Source organism: Nerophis lumbriciformis, linkage group LG09, assembly GCF_033978685.3.
Source record: "Nerophis lumbriciformis linkage group LG09, RoL_Nlum_v2.1, whole genome shotgun sequence".
NCBI lineage: Eukaryota > Metazoa > Chordata > Actinopteri > Syngnathiformes > Syngnathidae > Nerophis > Nerophis lumbriciformis.
This window is the reverse complement of record NC_084556.2, coordinates 54652501-54669885: the sequence shown is the minus strand read 5'-3', so window position 1 is coordinate 54669885 and position 17385 is coordinate 54652501. Positions and strand designations below refer to the sequence as shown.

The following is a 17385-nucleotide window of genomic DNA, read 5'->3' as shown; positions in this document are numbered from 1 at the left end:
TTTTTATGAAAAGAATCGTAATTTTACTCGACAAGTCACAATTTTATTAGAAAACTTTAAAATTTTGGTAATATTATAATAATAATCGGAATTTTACTTGGCAAAAGTCATAATTTTGCTCAACTGAATGTCTATTTTACAAGAACAACAAAAAAAATTGGCAATATTGTGATAAAAGTCATAATTTTATATGGCAAATGTCACCATTTTGCGTTAAAAAGTAATTGACAAAAAAAAGTAATCATTTTACGAGAAAAGCTTCAAACGTTGACATTTTTATGAAAAAAGTCGTAATTGTACTCGACAAAAGTCACAATTTTATAAGAACACCTTTAAAAATGTTTTATTATCAAACAGTTCAAAGTAATAATAACATAAATTACAGGAAATATAAAAGCACTACGTTGTAAAATACATAAAAACAAAAAAAAGTTGGAATTTTACTCAATAACAGTCGCAATTTTACAAGAAAAGCTTAAAATGTTGGCAATTTTATGAAGAGTGTCGTAATTTTACTCGACAAAAGTTATAAGAAAACTTTTACATTTTGGCAATATGATAATAATCGGAATTTTACTAAGCAAAATTATGACAAAAGTCATAATTTTAATCAAAAATTTCCACTATTTTACAAGAACAACAAAAAAATTGGCAATATTGTGATAAAAGTCAGAATTTTATATGACAAATGTCGCCATTTTGCGCTAAAAAGTAATTGACAAAAAAAAGTAATCATTTTACGAGAAAAGCTTAAAATGTTGGCATTTTACTCGACAAAAGTCACAATTTTATTAGAAAACTTTTAAAATGTTGGTAATATTATAATAATAATCGGAATTTTACTTGGCAAAATTATGACAAAAGTCATCATTTTACTCAAAAGTGTCACTGTTTTACAAGAACAACAAAACATTTTTGCAAAATTATGACAAAAGTCATCATTTTACTAAAAAAAATTCACTGTTGTTTTTACAAGAACAACAAAAAAATTCGCAAAATTATGACAAAAGTCATAATTTTACTCAAAACATTACACTTTTTCACAAGAACAACAAAAAAATTTGCAATATTGTGATAAAAGTCAGAATTTAATATGACAAATGTCACCATTTTGCGTTAAAAAGTAATAATAATAATAATAATAATACATTTTATTTGGTATAGCGCTTTTCAGAGTACTCAAAGACGCTTTACAGGACAAACATTTTTTTAAATATAAAACAGTTCAAAGTAATAATAATATGAAATACAGGAAATATAAAAGCACTACATTGTAAAATACATAAAAACAAAAAAGTTGGAATTTTACTCAATAACAGTCGCAATGTTACAAGAAAAGCTTAAAATGTTGGCAATTTTATGAAGTGTTGTAATTTTACTCAACAAAAGTCGCAATTTTCTAAGAAAACTTTTACATTTTGGCAATATTATAACAATAATCGGAATTTTGACTGGCAAAATTGTGACAAAAGTCATAATTTTACTAAAAAAAATGTTCACTATTTTACAAGAACAACAAAAAAATTGGCAAAATGATGACAAATGTCATAATTTTACTAAAGAAAATGAACTATTTTACAAGAACAACGAAAAAATTGGCAATATTGTGATAAAAGTCAGAATTTTATATAACAAATGTCACCATTTTGCGTTAAAAAGTAATTGACAAAAAAAAGTAATAATTTTACGAGAAAAGCTTAAAATGTTGGCATTTTTATGAAAAGAGTCGTCATTTTACTCGACAAAAGTCACAATTTTATTAGAAAACTTTAAAATTTTGGTAATATTATAATAATAATCGGAATTTTACTTGGCAAAATTATGACAAAAGTCATCATTTTACTCAACTGAATGTCTATTTTACAAGAACAACAAAATTTTTTACAATGTTGTGATAAAAGTCAGAATTTTATATGGCAAATGTCACCATTTTGCGTTAAAAAGTAATTGACAAAAAAAAGTAATAATTTTACGAGAAAAGCTTCAAACGTTGACATTTTTATGAAAAAAGTCGTAATTTCACTCGACAAAAGTCACAATTTTATAAGAACACCTTTAAAAAAATGTAATATCAAACAGTTCAAAGTAATAATAACATAAATTACAGGAAATATAAAAGCACTACGTTGTAAAATACATAAAAACAAAAAAAGTTGGAATTTTACTCAATAACAGTCGCAATTTTACAAGAAAAGCTTCAAATGTTGGCAATTTTATGAAGAGTGTCGTAATTTTACTCGACAAAAGTTATAAGAAAACTTGTACATTTTGGCAATATGATAATAATCGGAATTTTACTAAGCAAAATTATGACAAAAGTCATAATTTTAATCAAAAATTTCCACTATTTTACAAGAACAACAAAAAAATTGCCAAAATGATGACAAAAGTCATAATTTTACTCAAAAAATGTCACTATTTTACAAGAACAACAAAAAAATTGGCAATATTGTGATAAGAGTCCTGCGATGAGGTGGCGACTTGTCCAGGGTGTACCCCGCCTTCCGCCTGATTGTAGCTGAGATAGGCTCCAGCGCCCCCCGCGACCCCGAAAGGAATAAGCGGTAGAAAATGGATGGGTGATAAAAGTCAGAATTTTATATGACAAATGTCACCATTTTGCGCTAAAAAGTAATTGACAAAAAAAGGTAATAATTTTACGAGAAAAGCTTAAAAGGTTGGCATTTTTATGAAAAGAATCGTAATTTTACTCGACAAAAGTCACAATTTTATTAGAAAACTTTAAAATGTTGGTAATATTATAATAATAATCGGAATTTTACTTGGCAAAATGATGACAAAAGTCATAATTTTACTCAACCGAATGTCTATTTTACAAGAACAACAAAAAAAATTTGGCAATGTTGTGATAAAAGTCAGAATTTTATATGGCAAATGTCACCATTTTGCGTTAAAAAGTAATTGACAAAAAAAAGTAACCATTTTACGAGAAAAGCTTCAAACGTTGACATTTTTATGAAAAAAGTCGTAATTGTACTCGACAAAAGTCACAATTTTATAAGAACACCTTTAAAAAATGTTTTATTATCAAACAGTTCAAAGTAATAATAACATAAATTACAGGAAATATAAAAGCACTACGTTGTAAAATACATAAAAACAAAAAAAAGTTGGAATTTTACTCAATAACAGTCGCAATTTTACGAGAAAAGCTTAAAATGTTGGCAATTTTATGAAGAGTGTCGTAATTTTACTCGACAAAAGTTATAAGAAAACTTTTACATTTTGGCAATATGATAATAATCGGAATTTTACTTAGCAAAATTATGACAAAAGTCATAATTTTAGTCAAAAATTTTCACTATTTTACATGAACAACAAAAAAATTGGCAATATTGTGATAAAAGTCAGAATTTTATATGACAAATGTCGCCATTTTGCGCTAAAAAATGTAATTGACAAAAAAAGTAATCATTTTACGAGAAAAGCTTAAAATGTTGGCATTTTTATGAAAAGAGTCGTAATTTTACTCGACAAAAGTCACAATTTTATTAGAAAACTTTTAAAATGTTGGTAATATTATAATAATAATCGGAATTTTACTTGGCATAATTTTACAAAAAAAAAAACACTATTTTACAAGAACAACAAAAAAATTGGCAAAATGATGACAAAAGTCATAATTTTACTAAAAAAAATGAACTATTTTACAAGAACAACGAAAACATTGGCAATATTGTGATAAAAGTCAGAATTTTATATGACAAATGTCACCATTTTGCGTTAAAAAGTAATTGACAAAAAAAAGTAATAATTTTACGAGAAAAGCTTAAAAAGGTTGGCATTTTTATGAAAAGAGTCGTAATTTTACTCGACAAAAGTCACAATTTTATTAGAAAACTTTAAAATTTTGGTAATATTATAATAATAATCGGAATTTTACTTGGCAAAATGATGACAAAAGTCATCATTTTACTCAACTGAATGTCTATTTTACAAGAACAACAACAAAAATTGGCAATATTGTGATAAAAGTCAGAATTTTATATGGCAAATGTCACCATTTTGCGCTAAAAAGTAATTGACAAAAAAAAGTAATCATTTTACGAGAAAAGCTTAAAATGTTGACATTTTACTCGACAAAAGTCACAATTTTATTAGAAAACTTTTAAAATGTTGGTAATATTATAATAATAATCAGAATTTTAACTGGCAAAATTATGGCAAAAGTCATAATTTTACTCAAAAGTGTCACTGTTTTACAAGAACAACTAAACATGTTTGCAAAATTATGACAAAAGTCATCATTTTACTAAAAAAAATTCACTGTTGTTTTACAGGAACAACAAAAAAATGTGCAATATTGTGATAAAAGTCAGAATTTTATATGACAAATGTCGCCATTTTGCGCTAAAAAATATAATTGACAAAAAAAAGTAATAATTTTACGAGAAAAGCTTAAAATGTTGGCATTTTACTCGACAAAAGTCACAATTTTATTAGAAAACTTTTAAAATTTTGGTAATATTATAATACTAATCAGAATTTTACTTGGCAAAATTATGACAATAGTCATAATTTTACTCAAAAGTGTCACTGTTTTACAAGAACAAGAAAACATTTTTGCAAAATTATGACAAAAGTCATCATTTTACTAAAATAAATTCACTGTTGTTTTTCAAGAACAACAAAAAAATTCGCAAAATTATGACAAAAGTCATCATTTTACTCAAAACATTTCACTGTTTTACAAGAACAACAAAAAAATTTGCAATATTGTGATAAAAGTCAGAATTTTATATGACAAATGTCGCCATTTTGCGCTAAAAAATATAATTGACAAAAAAAAGTAATCATTTTACGAGAAAAGCTTAAAATGTTGACATTTTACTCGACAAAAGTCCCAATTTTATTAGAAAACTTTTAAAATTTTGGTAATATTATAATAATAATCGGAATTTTACTTGGCAAAATTATGACAAAAGTCATCATTTTACTCAAAAGTGTCACTGTTTTACAAGAACAACAAAAAAATTTGCAATATTGTGATAAAAGTCAGAATTTTATATGACAAATGTCACAATTTTGCGTTAAAAAGTAATAATTTGACATGAAAAAAAGTAATAATTTTACGAGAAAATATTGCAACATTACAGAAACAGATATAATATGAGAAATTGTTCCCAATTTTACAAGAAAAAAGTCGACACATTGTGAGAAAAAGACTGCTATTAGTTTATTTTTTTAAATATTTTTTATTTGTAATTGCTTTTGAATCTTCATTATTTACTTCAAGCTATTACAGCATGTCTCTATATACATATTTACTTTATTAATTTTGGCCAAAGGGGGCGCATTTCAATTTCTGATACACACTTGTTATTTCATATGTTGGCCAGAGGGGGAGCCCTTTTAAAAAACCCACACAAAATCCCTCCTTTTTGGGACCACCCTCATTTTGATAGATGTCACCAGCAGGGGTGCAAATGAGACATTCTCTATTAGATGCAATGTTATTGATTTATGTCACTTCACACACACACACACACACACACACACACACACACACACACACACACACACACACACACACACACACACACACACACACACACGCATGCTGTCACATAGAAGTGTGAGTGTGTGATGGACTCAGGTGTAATGAGAGGTTGTCGTCCCTGCAGAAACACAACCTGGAGGTGTGTGCTCACTACCTGCGTCTGAAGGTCGGCGAGGACGACCACGCTCTTCTCTACGTGCCCCGACCTGAGGAGGACGTCTATGACGTGGTGAGGTCATCGCCCTGATAATAACACATAGTTGGCATTTTGATTTTTAATTTATATTTATTTTTTTAACAACAACAACAGAACTACATCAGCACATACAACATATATGCATGTCACTATTGTCGGAGGCAGATATTTACATATATCCAAATTTAAGTGTTACTTCTTTTTATTTCATAATCATATTACAAAACAGCTAGTGTTTTTCTTCCAAATGTGGTCTTTTGGTTGTCTGCAAAACTGTGTGCTTAACCTTGAAGTGAGGAATGTTATAAAGAGAGATAATGGGCATTTGTTTTGGCTGGAGAGACATGACTGCCAGGGTGGGAGGAAGAGAGACTTAAGAGGAGAGGGGGTTTGGTCAAGGGGGGCAGACCATCTTGGCTGGACTATGCTGGACTGGTCTCAATGTATATATGCAAAGCTTTGCAAATATATTACAAAATACCTATTCTGTCTCTGGTGGTTTTTCAACTCAGCTTTAAGTGTCGTAAAGAGCTTGGGAGCGACTTGTGACTTGAATTCCCTGGGAGGAACAACTGGTCCAAAACGCAACAATTTTTAACCATATTTTGCAGACTATAGTGCACACCGGTATAAGCCACACCCACTAAGTTTTAAAAATATTTTTTTTTCTATATATTAGCCGCACCGGACTATAAGTCGCAGATAGAGATGTCCGATAATGGCTTTGTGCCGATATCCGATATTCCGATATTATCCAACTCTTAATTACCGATACCGATATCAACCGATACCGATACATACAGTCGTGGAATTAACACATTATTATGCCTAATTTGGACAACCAGGTATGGTGAAGAAAAGGTCCTTTAAAAAAATAAAATACAAATAAAATAAGATAAATAAATTAAAAAAAAATTCTTGAATAAAAAAAACGGTAAAACAATATAAAAACAGTTACATAGAATTTTTTTTGGGTTGGAGCACTAATTGTAAGGGTTTTTTATGTTGATTTAATTAAAAAAAAAAAACAAACAAAAAAAAAAAACGATACCGATAATGAAAAAAACGATACCGATAATTTCCGATATTACATTTTAAAGCATTTATCGGCCGATGATATCGGCAGGCCGATATTATCAGACATCTCTAGTCGCAGATATATAAATGTTGTGGAATGCGTTATTTCCGTCAGTCTACCCCTGGGCAGCAGCTGTGGCTACAAATGTAGCTTACCACCACCAGGTGTGAATGAATGATGGGTTCCCACTTCTCTGTGAGCGCTTCGAGTATCTAGCAATAGAAGAGCACGATATAAAATCTAATTTATTATTATTATTATTATTATTACACAGAAATATTTTGTCAATGTTTATTTACATACTTTAATTGTTTCGTAGCACGGCAGTAAAATGGCGGATCAAACAAAACAGAAGTAGTGGTCATGGATCAGCTAAACAAGACTCAATAAGTGTTTTAGTTACATTGTAAAACTTGGAGTGATGAATGAAGAATCCATACGAGTAGAAACGCTATTTTAAAGCATTTATTGGCCGATAACATCGACAGGCCGATATTATCGGACATCTCTAGTCGCAGATATATAAATGTTGTGGAATGCGTTATTTCCGTCAGTCTACCCCTGGGCAGCAGCTGTGGCTACAAATGTAGCTTACCACCACCAGGTGTGAATGAATGATGGGTTCCCACTTCTCTGTGAGCGCTTCGAGTATCTAGCAATAGAAGAGCACGATATAAAATCTAATTTATTATTATTATTATTATTATTACACAGAAATATTTTGTCAATGTTTATTTACATACTTTAATTGTTTCGTAGCACGGCAGTAAAACGGCACATCAAACAAAACAGAAGTCGTGGTCATGGACCCGCGAGCTGCGTAAGCCAGCTCTCCGATCAGCTAAACAAGACTCAATAAGTGTTTTAGTTACATTGTAAAACTTGGAGTGATGAATGAAGAATCCATACGAGTAGTAAGTGTTTTAGTTACATTGTAAAACTTGGAGTGACGAATGAAGAATCCATACGAGTAGAAACGCTATGGACGGCTAGACGACTGAACGGCAGTGTTGGGTTAGTTACTGAAAAGCGGTAACTAGTTACTTTATTTCAAAAGTAACTCAGTTACTTACACCAAAAAGTAATGCGTTACTGTGAAAAGTAACTTCGTCGAAGCATGTTGCTTTTGTAGCTGTTTCAGCAGATTTGAATTGCTGTTTTGGGCAGTAGATAGGATCTATGATCCAAGACACAACTTACATTGAACTAAAATGTTATTTTCTTTGTGCTCGACAAAGGAAAAGTAGCGAGAATATCTCCATGTTAAGAAACTCGGCTTCGGCACCGCCATGATGTAAACACAGACACGCCCCCGCAGTACAACGACTGATCAAACAAAACAAGTCAGGGTCATGAACCCGCTAGCTGAAAATTTGTTTTTTGATACTTGGCGCCATCATACAAATATGCTAACTTCTTCCATATTAGCATATTGATGTCGCTGGGTTTGAACCCCAACACGGCGTCCGTGTTAGTCGGCGCCACAAAGAAGAATGGTCAGGTGGCGGTCACGCTCCCAGGACAATCAATCTTCTCCTCTGCGTCTTCTTTCATCAACATTTTCATTACCTTCTCATTTCACGGCTCTCACACCTCATGTGGCCTCACCCCCCCGACCACGATGCACCCTCACCCCGATCATGATCAAGACCAGAGTAATAAGCATGGATGGTGTTTGTGCAGATCTACAAGGAGATGGAGATCTGCTCCAAGCCCACCAAGGTGATCCAGTTCGACAGAGCCGAGTCCTGCAGCCTGGGATACGGTAGGCATCAGACCCGTTCAGGCGGCACGCGTGTCCAATTGACTTAGGAGGGGTCTCAGTCATAAAAAATTTGAAAAATAAATATGAAATATTTATATATCATGGATTTTGATACTTGGCGCCGTCTTAAATGTCCACTTCTCCTATGTTAGCATGCTAACATTAGCATGCTAATGTTTTATGCTAGCATTTTATCTCATTTTGTGGTTTTTGACACTCGGCGCCATCATACAAGTATGCTAACTTTTATATTAGCATACTAAAGTATGCTAACATTTTATGCTAGCAAATGTTCACTTCTCCTATGTTAGCGTGCTAACATTTTATGCTAGCATTTTATCTAATTTTGTGCGTTTAAATTAGAAAATCACTGGTTTTTGATACTTGGCGCCGTCTTAAATGTCCACTTCTCCTATGTTAGCATGCTAACATTAGCATGCTAATGTTTTATGCTATAATTTTATCTAATTTTGTGGTTTTTGATACTCGGCGCCATCATACAAGTATATTAACTTTTGTATGCTAACATTTTATGCTAGCAAATCATGTTTTTTTTATATTTTGCGTCATCTTAAATGTTCACTTCTCCGATGTTAGCATGCTAACATTAGCATGCTAATGTTTTATGCTAGCATTTTATCTCATTTTGTGGTTTTTGATACTCGGCACCATCATACAAGTATGCTAACTTTTATATTAGCATACTAAAGTATGCTAACATTTTATGCTAGCAAATGTTCACTTCTATGTTAGCATGCTAACATTTTATGCTAGCATTTTATCTAATTTTGTGCGTTTAAATTAGAAAATCAACGGTTTTTGATTCTTGGCGCCGTCTTAAATGTTCACTTCTCCTATGTTAGCATGCTAACATTAGCATGCTAATGTTTTATGCTAGCATTTTATCTCATTTTGTGGTTTTTGATACTCGGCACCATCATACAAGTATGCTAGCTTTTGTGTGCTAACATTTTTTGCTAGCAAGTCATGTTTTTTTGATATTTTGCGCCATCTTAAATGTTCACTTCTCCGATGTTAGCATGCTAACATTAGCATGCTAATGTTTTATGCTAGCATTTTATCTCATTTTGTGGTTTTTGTTACTCTAGTATGCTAACTTTTATATTAGCATACTAAAGTATGCTAACATTTTATGCTAGCAAAATGTTCACCTTTCCTATGTTAGCGTGCGAATATTTTATGCTAGCATCTAATTTTGTGCGTTTAAACTTGAAAATTAATGGTTTTCGATACTTGGCGCCATCATACAAGTATGTTAACTTTTGTATGCCAACATTTTATGCTAGCAAATCATGGTTTTTGATATTTTGCGCCATCTTAAATGTCCACTTCTCCTTAGCATGCTAACGTTTTATGCTAGCATTGTATCTAATTTTGTGCCTTTAAACTTGAAAATGAATGGTTTTTGATACTTGGCGCCATCATACATGTATGCTAACTTTTATATTAGCATCCTAAAGTATGCTAACATTTTATGCTAGCAAATCATGGTTTTTGATATTTTGCGCCATCTTAAATGTTCCCTTCTCCTATGTTAGCATGCTAAGATTAGCATGCTAATGTTTTATGCTCGCATTTTATTTAATTTAGTGCGTTTAAACTTGAAAATTAATGGTTTTTGATACTTGGCGCCATCATACAAGTATGTTAACTTTTGTATGCTAACATTTTATGCTAGCAAATCATGGTTTTTGATATTTTGCGCCATCTTAAATGTCCACTTCTCCTTAGCATGCTAACATTTTATGCTAGCATTATATCTAATTTTGTGCGTTTAAACTTGAAAATTAATGGTTTTTGATACTTAGCGCCATCATACAAGTATGCTAACATTTTATGCTAGCAAATCATGGTTTTTGATATTTTGCGCCATCTTAAATGTCCATTTCTCCCTAGCATGCTAAAGTTTTACGCTAACATTTTATCTTATTTTGTGCATTTAAACTTGAAAATGAATGGTTTTTGATACTTGGTACCATCATACATGTATGCTAACTTTTGTATGCTAACATTTTATGCTAGCAAATCATGGTTTTTGATATTTTGCGCCATCTTAAATGTCCACTTCTCCTTAGCATGCTAACATTTTATGCTAGCATTATATCTAATTTTGTGCGTTTAAACTTGAAAATTAATGGTTTTTGATACTTAGCGCCATCATACAAGTATGCTAACATTTTATGCTAGCAAATCATGGTTTTTGATATTTTGCGCCATCTTAAATGTCCACTTCTCCTTAGCATGCTAACGTTTTATGCTAGCATTGTATCTAATTTTGTGCCTTTAAACTTGAAAATGAATGGTTTTTGATACTTGGCGCCATCATACATGTATGCTAACTTTTATATTAGCATCCTAAAGTATGCTAACATTTTATGCTAGCAAATCATGGTTTTTGATATTTTGCGCCATCTTAAATGTTCCCTTCTCCTATGTTAGCATGCTAAGATTAGCATGCTAATGTTTTATGCTCGCATTTTATTTAATTTAGTGCGTTTAAACTTGAAAATTAATGGTTTTTGATACTTGGCGCCATCATACAAGTATGTTAACTTTTGTATGCTAACATTTTATGCTAGCAAATCATGGTTTTTGATATTTTGCGCCATCTTAAATGTCCACTTCTCCTTAGCATGCTAACATTTTATGCTAGCATTATATCTAATTTTGTGCGTTTAAACTTGAAAATTAATGGTTTTTGATACTTAGCGCCATCATACAAGTATGCTAACATTTTATGCTAGCAAATCATGGTTTTTGATATTTTGCGCCATCTTAAATGTCCATTTCTCCCTAGCATGCTAAAGTTTTACGCTAACATTTTATCTTATTTTGTGCATTTAAACTTGAAAATGAATGGTTTTTGATACTTGGTACCATCATACATGTATGCTAACTTTTGTATGCTAACATTTTATGCTAGCAAATCATGGTTTTTGATATTTTGCGCCATCTTAAATGTCCATTTCTCCTATGTTAGCATGTTATCATTAGCATGCTAATTTTTTATGCTAGCATTTTATCTTATTTTGTGCATTTAAAGTTGAAAATGAATGGTTTTTGATACTTGGCGCCATCATACAAGTATGCTAACTTTTATTTTAGCATACTAAAGTATGCTAAAATTTTATGCTAGCAAATCATGGGTTTTGATATTTTGCACCATCTTAAATGTTCCCTTCTCCTACGTTAGCATGCTAAGATTAGCATGCTAATGTTATATTTAATTTAGTGCGTTTGAACTTGAAAATGAATGGTTTTTGATACATGGCGCCATCATACAAGTATGCTAACTTTTATATTAGCGTATGCTAACATTTTTATGCTAGCAAATCATGGTTTTTGATATTTTGCGCCATCTTAAATGTCCACTTCTCCTATGTTAGCATGCTGGCATTTTATGCTAGCATTTTATCTAATTTTGTGCGTTTAAACTTGAAAATGAATGGTTTTTGATACTTGGCCCCGTCATACAAGTAAGCTAACTTCTTCTATATTAGCATGCTAACGTTGGTATTCTAACGTCGTATGCTAGCATTTTTGCTAACTTCCTTCGTACAAACCTACAAATCATGGATTTTGATACTTGGCGCCATCTTGCAAGTATGCTACTCGGTTCCCAGTTGGTTTTATGTGAGCTTTTTAGCTTCGATTGTCTGAAATTGTGGCATTTTGTGGATGATTTGATGGTATTTTCACATACTTTGTGGATCGTAAATACAATAGGATAGAGTTGAACGGAGACAATGAAACACAATTCAGCAAATACTGTCAACTTGTTTTTCTATTATACTTTTAAGGTTAGTGGTGATTGTTTTATTGTGCATAACACAGGCTCATTGACATGCAAATAGCACAAGTTAGTTCAATACATCCGTGCAGTCCATTTAGTTCCATGTGTGGAGAAACGAATAGTCAGGTTCAAACATCTATTAAACAAGACAAGAAGCAAGGAATTAAATAGAGACAGAATTCAATTTAGCTCAATTGAATTCGTTCAACCCTATCCAATTGAATTTACGATCAAATGTATGTGAAAATACCATCAAATCATCCACAGAATGCCACAATTTCAGACGATCGAAGCTAAAAAGCTCACATAAAACCAACTGGGAACCAAGTAGGCTACTTGCAAGATGGCGCCAAGTATAAAAATCTATGATTTGTAGATTTGTACAAAGGTAGTTAGCAAAAATGCTAGCATAAGACGTTAGCATACTAATATTAGCATGCTAATATAGAAGAAGTTAGCTTACTTGTATGACAGGGCCAAGTATCAAAAACCATTAATTTTCAGGTTGAAATGCACAAAATTAGATAAAATGCTAGCATAAAATGTCAGCATGCTAACATACGAGAAGTGGACATTTAAGATGGCGCAAAATATCAAAAAACACGATTTGCTAGCATAAAATGTTAGCATACTTTTAGTATGCTAATATAAAAGTTAGCACACTTGTATGACGGCGCCAAGTATCAAAAAACATTCATTTTCAAGTTTAAACGCACAAAATTAAGATAAAATGCGAGCATAAAATGTGAGCATGCCAACATAGGAGAAGTGGACATTTGAGATGGCGCAAAATATCAAAAAACACGATTTGCTAGCATAAAATGTTAGCATACTTGTATGATGGCGCCGAGAAATATTGTACGCCTCCTCTTTTATTTGGACTTTCCCTGATTACATGGCAACAGCTGTTTTTAAAGGGACGGGGGGTCGTAAACAGCCATCGCCTTTGGTTACAAAACAGTTCAAAGAAAAGGTCGTAAAGCAGTTCAAAGAAAAGGCGCCTGGAGGGGAGTCAGGTCCTCCCTAGATCTCGGGTCAAGACAATATCTTCCTGTGGAATACCAACACCCTCATGTCGCTCCCCATCCTACACAGTGGAGTTTTTACAAGCCTCTTTCTTGGTAGGATCAAGGAGAGCTTTCGTCCTCTGATAACTTAGATACAATTATTGTGACAATGAAGGTCTCCTATGTGGTTTGTCCAGGTTTCTGCGTGGCGGTGGTGGACGAGGACGCCACACAGCAGCTCCACATCACTGAAGTCAAAGCAGAAGGACTGGCCTCGGTCAAAGGTACGCATGACTGGTCCTTTATACCAGAGACCTGACCCGGGTGCTCACTTCCACCTGTCTTTATACTTGTTGGTCACCAAAAACATTCACCAAGTTTGGTTCTTTTATGGCTCTACTGAAAATGTGAGTCCATTTAAATCGGGCTCATGTGATGCGGTCATCGGACTCGGTTACAAACGCCACAATGGGAAAGTCGAAGGAACTCAGCACGGATCTTGAAAAACTGAATCGTTGACTTGAACAAGTCAGGAAAGTCACTTGGAGACATTTCGAAAGTAGCTTAAGGTCCCAAGAGCAACTTGTTTATAAGTATAAAGTGCATGGCACAGTTTTGTCACTGCCACGATCAGGGGAAAAAACGCAAGCTTTCACCTGCTGCTGGGAGAAAATTGGTCAGGATGATCCAAGAGTCAACCGAGAACCACCAAAAAGGAATTGGAAGCTGCTGGAAGACAGGTGTCACCATGGACTGGCAGGCTACCATGCCAGAAGGAAGTCTTTGCTCCAGAAGCCACACCTTAAGGCTCCATTAAAGTTTTCTACTGATCACATGGACAAAGATAAGACCTTCTGGAGGAAAGTCAAAAATGGAGCTGTTTGGCCACAATATGTTTGGAGGAGAAAAGGTGAGGCCTTTAATCCCAGGAACACCATGCCTACTGCCAAGCATGGTGGTGGTAGTATTATGCACTGGGGCCTGTTTTGCTGCCAATGGAACTGCTGCTTTACAGAGGGTAAATGGGACAATGAAAAAGGAGGATTACCTCCAAATTCTTCAGGACAAGCTAAAATCATCAGCCCGGAGGTTGGGTCTTGGACGCAGTTGGGTGCCAACCTTGAGACCTCCGAATTCGGGAGATGGGGGGTTTGGTGGTAGCTTGGTCATTAAACACACAGCTGCGGCTGTAGGCAACCTCTGGATGCAGCTTTATCTACCTCTGCATGCACTTTAAAATGTTTCTACTGAGCTCTTGTTGTGAAACTCCTAGTGGCATTAATGCTGACTGAGCAGTTTCATTACGTCCCATGTCGCTGTTATGTTGTTTTGCTATGTCATTGTGTTATGTTGTTGTCCCAATATGTGGTTGTGCTATGTTGTTGTCCCAATATGTCGTTGTGCTATGTCGTTGTGTCACTGGGGTGTATATTGTAGCGTCCCGGAAGAGTTAGTGCTGCAAGGGGATTCTGGGTATTTGTTCTGTTGGGTTTATGTTGTGTTACGGTGCGGATGTTCTCCCGAAATGTGTTTTGTCATTCTTGTTTGGTGTGGGGTTCACAGTGTGGCGCATATTTGTAATGGTGTTAAAGTGTGACATGTATGGCTGTTGATCAAGTATGCCTTGTTTATGGAGGAAAAGTGGGCGTGGCGACAGGCCCCCAATACTGATGTCCGGGTGGAAATCGAGAAAAAATTTGGGAGAATGGTTGCTCTGGGAGATTTTCGGGAGGGGCACTGAAATTCGGGAGTCTCCTGGGAAATTCGTGAGGATTGGTAAGTATGGACAATGACCCCAAACACAGGTCAAAAGTGGTAAAGGAATGGCTAAATCAGGCTAGAATGAAGGTTTTGTTACGGCGCACGCGCAGTCTACTTCTCCCTCCTCTGCGGGAGCACTTGGAGGAGCCGTTGACAGCGCGTTCGGACACGCCCCCTGCTCGCGTTGAGCGCAGCACGCCCACGCAGCGACAAGCCTGCACACCTGCGACTGATGAGGGCGAGATCAATAAAGGACCAGTGGACCCAAGGATCGTCGCGGGAACTTAGTTTTCTCATGGTGTACCTACCCTCCGTCGCCTGTAAAGTGAGCTGTGCGTCTCACTTTCGCCTGGATCTCCCTCTGGACTCTGACTGCCTCCTTCGTTCCTAGACCTTTCTCTCGCCCCTGGATTCTGACGCCTCACTCTCGCCCCGGATCATCTGCCTGCCTCTTGGACCCCTTTTGCCTTGCCCTCTTTGGACTTGTCTGCTCCCTCATCCAACAGAACGGTAATACACAACAGCTAACTACACACATAGTCTAACACCACTCACTCTAGGGTTTTGTCACACACTCCATTTCATTAGTTTAGTTTATATTAGTATTGTTTGTTATTATTATATATATTGAATATACAATATATGTATATATAATAAATAATTGTACATACTGCCCCCTGGTGTCTGTTTGCCGTCACCTCCCCTTTAGTCCATACATAACAGGTTTTAGAATGGCCTTTGTAGATCTCGAATCAAGACAAGATCCTCCTGTGTATCACAGTACATCAAAGAAACCGACACCTTCATGTCACTTCCCATCCTACACAGTGGAGTTTTACAAGCCTTTTCGCTTGGTAAGATCAAAGACAGCTTTTGTCTGCTGGCCGGGAACTTAATGGGAACAAAGTTTGGAGATAACTTACATCCAATTATTCTGACAGTACTCTTTTCCGTTTTTGTACTCGCTCCGTTTTGCTGAATCACCAACACGATGTTTAGTGGGTCATCCAGCAGCGTGGGTGAGGAGAATGCATGACGACTGAAAGAGAGCACACGCGTGTCTCTGCAGGGGGCGGGGCCAGCACTGCAGGGGTTAACATTCTCTCAGTGATGACACACATGCAGCCTGCAGCTGACATGTCACTCTGCACACAACTGGGTCACTACTTGGGGCCAAATGTGTCATTTGGGTATAGATATATCAACCGTGTGTGTGTGCGTGTGTGTGTGTGTGTGCGTGCGTGCATTAGAGAGGCATTGTGGTGTGGAGATGTGACCTTCGCGAACGAAGCGAGACTTTTGAACGGCTCTTTTAAGTGAACGATGAGAAGCGATTCTATTTGATCTACATTAGAGTTGTACTAGTATAGTAGCGCGATACTAATGAATCATATTCGATACTATACCCTCTGTCTAAAGGCTTAGTGGCCACATGCGTGGACAGCACCTTTTAGCTCTTTATTTCCAAAATTGTGTACACTACTGAATTGGGGTCTTATGGCCACTTATGTGGACAGTTATACTGCCATCTGGTGGTGTCAGAAGAGTATAACATACAATGGAATTTGGGGGGAAAAAAGTGTAAAAATAAGAATTAGCATGTCACTAAACATGAAGTACACGTTTGTGTACTTATGGACTAAGTACATCATATCAAAAGATCATTCTTAGTTTTTATTCTAATTAGGGTCCAATAAGCCCAAATAGCAAAAAGAAATAATAACATTTGGAGTCATTTTTTTTAAATAAGAAAAACAAGTGAATAATTTAAATAAAAAATACATATATATATAAATACGTATACATGTTAGGTCAGGAATAAACACAGAGGCTATTTCATCCCGACAAGCCTGTTTAGCAGGCTTCCCTGCTCTTCAGGGGAGTTTTTAAAATTATATATATATATATATATATATCATCAATCAATCAATCAATGTTTATTTATATAGCCCTAAATCACAAGTGTCTCAAAGGGCTGCACAAGCCACAACGACATCCTCGGTACAAAGCCCACATAAGGGCAAGGAAAAACTCACCCCAGTTGGATGTCGATGTGAATGACTATGAGAAACCTTGGAGAGGACCGCATATATATATATATATATATATATATATATATATATATATATATATATATATATATATATATATATATATATACACACACACATTTTTATTTTTATTTTTTTATACTTTTCCGCTTCATTGTTCTGATGTGTGAAATAGTTCAATAGTTCGCCTCA

General features: G+C 34.6%; 1 protein-coding gene across 4 annotated transcripts in view; it reads left to right on the top strand.

Annotated features, from left to right (window-relative positions):
* The window catches only part of LOC133607848 (rho guanine nucleotide exchange factor TIAM1-like), a 229047-nt gene that overhangs the window by 146164 nt on the left and 65498 nt on the right, over positions 1 to 17385 (top strand). For all 4 annotated transcript variants that reach the window (XM_061962860.2, XM_061962859.2, XM_061962858.2 and 1 more), the window contains 3 exons: positions 5646 to 5750; positions 8479 to 8560; positions 13579 to 13665. In XM_061962860.2, coding sequence (XP_061818844.1) covers positions 5646 to 5750; positions 8479 to 8560; positions 13579 to 13665 — 274 coding nt within the window. The remainder of the gene's footprint in view (positions 1 to 5645; positions 5751 to 8478; positions 8561 to 13578; positions 13666 to 17385) is intronic.